This window comes from Mastomys coucha, unplaced genomic scaffold (genome assembly GCF_008632895.1).
Source record: "Mastomys coucha isolate ucsf_1 unplaced genomic scaffold, UCSF_Mcou_1 pScaffold22, whole genome shotgun sequence".
NCBI classification, from domain to species: Eukaryota; Metazoa; Chordata; class Mammalia; order Rodentia; family Muridae; genus Mastomys; species Mastomys coucha.
In genome coordinates, this window is record NW_022196905.1 from 207,841,450 (window position 1) to 207,848,039 (window position 6,590).

The following is a 6,590-nucleotide window of genomic DNA, read 5'->3' on the forward strand; positions in this document are numbered from 1 at the left end:
AGCAGCTGGCTAGAAAGGGAGCCACAGGCCAAGACCTATCTATTGGCTACCCAGAAAAGAGCTCCGGTCTCACTAGTAGATTCTTAGCTGCCATTCTCCACTGGGTCCCTTTGTTCCTCAATACTGCAATTTATTCCTGGGATATGGGTAGGTAATGGCAGAAAAGCCCTTCATCTGGATTTTTTTTTTCTTATTTAGAGGTATTTAAAATGTACTAAGACATTTTTTTAAAAAATGTGTTTGGGGTTTTGCCTGCATGTATGCAAGTTCACCAAATTCTGGGTTCTGTTGGAGGCCAGAAGAGGGCATCAGATGCTCTGAAATTCCAGTTTCAGATGCTGCAGACCACTATGTGGGTTCTAGGAATCAAGCACAGTGCTCTTTAGTCATTACAAAGTCATCTTTCTAGCCAGAAAATATTTGTACTTCTATGAGTTGTATCTTTAGATTTATGTTAGACATGTTGTTCACATTTTCAATGCATTTCTAGCTATCACCTCCATCCTAGCACAACTTCCAACCTTATTTAGACATTTCATCATATTTTAGTTTTAGCAAGAAAACATAGAATAGCATCTGACCCAAAATCTGCATATACAAAAAAGTCTGCTTCCCTTTTTAGTTTGCAATTAAAATATTAAAAATTAGCACATTACCTTTTTCTCCTAAGACCACCAAAAATAGAAGAGACACACTTTGTGATTTGGGGATATTGTTTAATCTTTGGGGAATTTCATTTTCTCCCATCTGTAATACGGGAATATTTTTTCAGCTCTGTTACAGCTCAAATCACTAAATGCATGAGAGGATGAAAATTGCCCAATGTGCAAATAGCAAGCAGTCAATCAAAACTATGACAGGTAGACAGAAGAACAAACAGCATTTCCTTACTGTTTGGTTTTGGAACCCTGCCGCCCCTCCCCACCCCCACTAAGGTGCATATTTTACATATCAAAACAGACCTGGCCTCCAGGTTCTCCCAGCATCTCTCAGTCCTACCTGGCTTACCCTGCCCCTACCCCTGAACCTTCCAGTTCAGGGGCTAGGAAGCCCTTCCCCCAGAGTCTCTTCCCTATATAATCTAGACATTTTGTGTGCCCTCCCTCTTCCTCTCTTTATCTCTCTCCCTCCCTTTCTCCCTCTCCCTCTCTCCCTCTCCCTCTTCTCTCTCTGGGCACGTGCTCTTTTTTTTCTTTCTCACCACCCCCACCTCCCAATGGTGACTCCCCAGGCCCCAACCCTCTTGTCCAGTGAACTCAGCTAAGAGCAACTTCCCAATAAATCTGCCTTTAATATAATCGAATCTGGCTTGAACTGGCTCATTTCAGTGGTGGAGAAATAACCTATCATTTAACATCTGGAATTTCAGTGTTTTGTAAGCTATACATATTTGCTTTTGTACTTACATCGCTTTTAAGTATAGCAGATGCCAAAGTGCCCTACCCTAAGGGTACTATTTTGTTTTTAACGTTTAAAAATGCTCAGCTTGTTCAAACATAATATTGTTTTTTAGTCTATTACAAAGAAAAAGTCAATTTTAGAAAAAACAAAACAAAAACAAAAACAAAAAACCAAACAAGCCTCAAGCTATGCATGGCCAAATAACCTTGTGGAAGTTTGGGCATCAGACTTGTCAAAAGCACACAGGATCCTGACCTGGAGCTCATGTGAGCGTCTGCAGGGAGAACTGGGGCACCTGACCAAGGCCAGCACAACCAATCATGACCAAGTGTAGCCGCCACACCCACCTGCCCACCACTTGTCCCCTGGAGAGCAGCCAGCATGTCTGAATTCCGTGTTGGTTCTTCTTGGAAATCTCTGCACCTTACTGGTCATACAAAGTGACAATACAGGCCAGTTTAAGTCAGGTTCACAAATAACCGCAGCCATAGCAACAACCATAAATATGTATATATCTCCCAAATCTTGAGTGCCTTCTATGATCCGTTAGCTGGAGAGTCATTTTTAAAATGCAATGTGTCAGATGTCCCTTTGCTCCTTTATTAATCTCGTAAAATCTTGAAGTTCTCTGAAAGTTACAGGTAGCAGTGCAGGTCCGTTTGGAGACTGATCAAATGACTTTTATGCTTGAAACAAGGCTGTGTGGCTATTCTGGATAAAACATTAAGTATTTCTGCACTTCTGTTTTTATGTCTTCTATGCCACGGTCATGTTTTAAAATTTGAGCTTCCTATATATTTCTCTTGGAGGTTGGCCACATTCTAGTTATGGGCCCTGGAGTATCTCTGCCATTTACGAAGTTGTTCAGTGGGTTTTTCTCTTGCCAGCTTTCAAGATTCACCACATGCGTTGCAGCCAGTGATGAATGTGGATGATGCACTGTTTAAGGATTGCAATGCAAGATGAGATGGTGAAACATGGGGCTGGAATTCATCTACAGAACAGCATGTTTGGCTTTGATTTGATAGTTGTGAGAAATTTAAAAAGTGGGCCTATATTAAACTATATAGTTTTGATCCTCTTAACCTACAAGGGTGTGTGTGTGTGTGTGTGTGTGTGTGTGTGTGTGTGTGTAGGGGGGGCATATTAAAAACATTGAGATGAGTAAAGAGAACTAAGTTTTTGAGGTGGTTTCTCAGCGTTAAGGTGGGAAATCTAATGTTTATTGTTTTTTCTAGCTAATCAACACCCTCTTCATTTAAAAAGATACTTGCAGATAAGCACAGTATAAGATGTGATTTTATTTTTCTTGCTTTTCTACAAACATGTGCTAATCCTCTTGGCAACAGCTCAGTATTCATCTTTGCAGAGTACAATTTAATATTAATGCATCTACATAATTGTGCAAGGATAAATGTAATGGAATTTGGAATATTTCTATCACGCTCCTCACTCTGCCCCCCACACTCTCAGCGCTCATATCCCCCGGATCCTGGAACAACACTAATGTATGTACTGCCTTTCTAGGTTTGGAATGGTCATTTGGCGTGGCTTCTCCCACTAAAAATCCAGGATAGCTTAAAATATTTGACCATAACTTTCTGCCTCTGAAAATAGATGTTATTCTTGGGTTTCTTGCCGAATTAGAGGATCGAGTACAATTTACATAAGGCAAAAATTAGAAACTAGTTAAAGCAAGTGGGTCTTTTCTTCTACCACAGAAGGAAATCCATATTGCCAAGATAAAAAGCAAACCGTGCAGGCACCAGGCGCTGAACAATATGTGTCCTGAGGTCCCTTTGGCGCGTGGAGACGAGGCGGGGGGTGTGGGGGGCTACGTTTGAATTGAAAGGATCTCTCAAGTTTAACAAAGATGTATCGGGGGGGGGGGGAGTGCTGTGCACACGCTGTTTAAGAGCAAAACTTCTCAGAAAACTGATCCTAGGCTACTCAACATAAATCAGCGTAAACCCCTCCTCCCTGCCTCTACAGGGGTCCCTAGGGATCAGATTCCTCTCGGTAGGCAAACTGGAGCCTAAACGACAAGCAAGCTTTCTCTCCTGCCCTTTACCCTTCTTCTCGCTGGCACCGTTGAGCCTCGTAACAGTTTGCTCAAATATTTGGAAGTGAATTTAGAGTCCTCCCCCCAACTTATGATTTTATAGCCAATAGGTGATGAGGCGTATTTGCATATTTCCAGTCACTTAAACAGCTGTGCAGTGGAAACAGTGTCAGACTCGATTCCTCCTCCTCCTTCTCCTCCTCCTCCTCCTCCTCCGAGGAATTCTGCCCCTTGTAGCTGTTCTGCCCTCCCCTTTAAAGGTTGACTTGCCCTGCGGCGCTCCACCGCGCTCCTGTCCTCTGGTGTCTCGGGCTCAACACTTTGCAACGCGGATCCGCGCCTGCCTGACTGCGGACGCCGCGCAGTTCCAGCAGCAAAGCAGAAGGGCGCGCCTGGAGATGGAGAGCAAAGCCCTGCTCCTGGTGGCCCTGGCAATTTGGCTCCAGAGTTTGACCGCCTTCCGCGGAGGGGTAGCCGCAGCAGACGGTACGTTTTTCGCGCCAACTCCCCTCCACCTGCAGACCCAGACCGCACCACTTTTTCTCCATCTGAAGATGGAAGGGAGAAAGTTGGAAAAGACGTGCACTGGGACTCCCAGGCGCAGTAGCCAAAGAAATTCCCGGGAAGGGTGGCTGGAGCGGAAATCCAGGAGGAGAAAGGAGAGAGTCTGCCTCCCATCACGCTGCAGCTATTCCGGGTTCCCGCTTTTTCTCTCTCTTTCTCCAGAGTTCCCGCTCTGTCCCCCTTGCTCTCTGCCGCCGCCGGCCATCTCAGGGAACGGCGTGGGGCGGGGGGTGTGGCGCGTAGGATGGGGAGATGCAGAGGTCGAGCACCTAGGGGAGGTGACCGGTGGTAACCTCTCTCTAGGGAGTAGGGGTGCTCAGTACAAGGCACGCGGGCCAAGGTGACCCTAACTTTGCTGGGACTACAAGTCAGAACCCTCTGGAGGCGGGAAATGTGAACCGAGTGTGTCCCCCCCCTCGAGGGTGCAGGTGGGAGGACGCCTTGTGTGCATTCCAACTGCACAGGGCGCTGTCGCTCTCGGCGTGGGGCTGTGAGCTACAGTGAGAGTGGGAGTGCGCGGTGGCTTCGGGGAACGCATGGCGCGGGGCCCTGGGAACTGGCGTCCTACAAGCATTCCTTGCGTTCGGCTTAGCTCAGAACTCAAGAAAACCCTGCAGAAAATGAGGCTCCGCTACCAGCCGACTGGAGCCTGTGGCTTGGAGGTTGGCAGTTCAGCTCTGTGTCCTTTCCTGGCTGTCCTAGGAGAGGCTCGCCCTAAGCGAGGCGCTCAGCTAGCTGAGAGCACATGGGATTTTCTAGAGCCTGAGGGAGGGCGCTTCCACCACTTTGGTCCCCAAAGCGGTCACCTCCACGGCACTGCCTGCTCTCTCTGCCTAGAGAAGACTAGGGTCAGTAGCAAGTTGCTTTATGGCCTTGAAGCGGAGACCTGCCCACAACTGAGAAGCCTTGTAACTTGAACCTTGATTGAGCTAACAGAACACAGACTCAAAATGCGACTGAACCCAGTCATAAAAGAAGGCTGGAGTTTCCTTGTGTTGCTGCTGGTGGAATCGCCATGAGGGTGGTGTCTCCTGGAAGCGCTCTAAGGTGGCACGTCCGCAGCCTAATTCCAGTCTTAGTGGAGTCTATGACTGCGGCTAAAAGCTCGCATTTATTTCTCTGTGTAGTTGTAAATGTCTTGTTATCAAAGAACAGAGAATCCATCATGGCAGAACTGCACGAAAGATAAGAATCTCGGGTGTTTTGAGGACACTGGAGATTTTGCCTCTCCGGTGTCAGGTTGTCTTTCTACACAGTTTGCTGAAACTCTGGTTAAGAAAATAGGAGCAAACTTTCAATTCACATTTCAGAAAGCACACCACAGTAGAACACGACTTCTTCCATAAACTCCCACAGTAAAGACCGTCCACGTTTTTAGATTTTGCCAAAGGTCCCTTCAGAAGCTCTGGACCCAGCTTCTCAGCTTAGTGTCACCCTTCTGGGTTTAGCTGCATGCGCTCTAACATTAGGAAAGTTGGCAAGATTCGGAGTGCCCTTGGGCCCCCCCTTACACTTTGATTTAAAGGGACACCTAAGTAATTACATAATAATTTTGGATTTTAGTGAACACCTGATTTTCCTATCAATAAAATGTATTGGGGGAGTATTATTCCTAAGGAGATGTGAAATGATTTCCTCTTATCATCTCTCCGTTCTCTCTACCCTTTCTTTACAGTGGGCTTCTTCTACCATGGAAGGCCTAGCCTTTTGTCCCACAAATGAGTTCACCTAGGGGTAAGACTGTGGGTGAGAAAGGCGCAGCATTGGAGTGATCCCAGCTCCCCTCTGGGCTCCCAGTTTCCTTGTTCACTCTCGATTTTTTTTTTCCACGAATAGTGTATGAGTTCGAGAGGCATTGCCCTGGGCCTCTTCCTGGAGCTCCTGCAGCCTCTCCTGGTCCCAGGCAGGAAAGCAGAGAGCTCAGAGAGGGAGCCTGAAGGTCCTGCTCTGTGGTCCTGTTCCTTCAGCCACAGTGCTCACTTGAGGTTACTTACTATCAGAGTTAAGTAACTGGGAGATGACGTTGGAAAAGAGCTTGACAAGGGTGTGATTGATTAAGAGCAGCATTGAAAGATGTGGGGAGACAAGTGGGGGAAGAGTCACAGTGGAAAGACGTTCAGACTGTATTTTTAGCACAGCCTCCCTTTACTGTTGCATTGTAGAGACTTTCTACTCCTTGGCTGACTGTTTCTGTTGTCAGATTGTCCAGTCGAGTCGATGAAAACATTTCAGGAGGTCCTGTTCCCTTTTCCTCTGACCACAGCCTGTTTCCACATTCTCATCACCAAGGCTGCATTGAGATGTGTGTGTGTGTGTGTGTGTGTGTGTGTGTCATCTGAGAAAACCGTGTTGGGATGGTGACTGAGTTCTTCTGTGTCTTCAGACACTTGGTGCTCCTTCTCTGATGGTGTTCATCTGTCTTCAGTGTCACCTGTTACTTTCCTGCGGCTACTTTTCTGAGAGCAGTACAGTCCCCTCTATCTAACCCCACCCTTTCTATGGTTATCATTACTTCAGTGCAGCTACTTTTCTGAGAGCAGTACAGTCCCCTCTATCTAACCCC

General features: G+C 46.6%; 1 protein-coding gene across 1 annotated transcript in view; it reads left to right on the forward strand.

The window, feature by feature from the left end:
- Nucleotides 1-3,666: 3,666 nt before the first annotated feature.
- Lpl (lipoprotein lipase) overlaps nucleotides 3,667-6,590 on the forward strand; it is a 25,795-nt gene continuing 22,871 nt past the window's right edge. Inside the window, exon 1 of the mRNA XM_031340010.1 lies at nucleotides 3,667-3,949. Coding sequence (XP_031195870.1) covers nucleotides 3,862-3,949 — 88 coding nt within the window. The 5' untranslated portion in view covers nucleotides 3,667-3,861. The remainder of the gene's footprint in view (nucleotides 3,950-6,590) is intronic.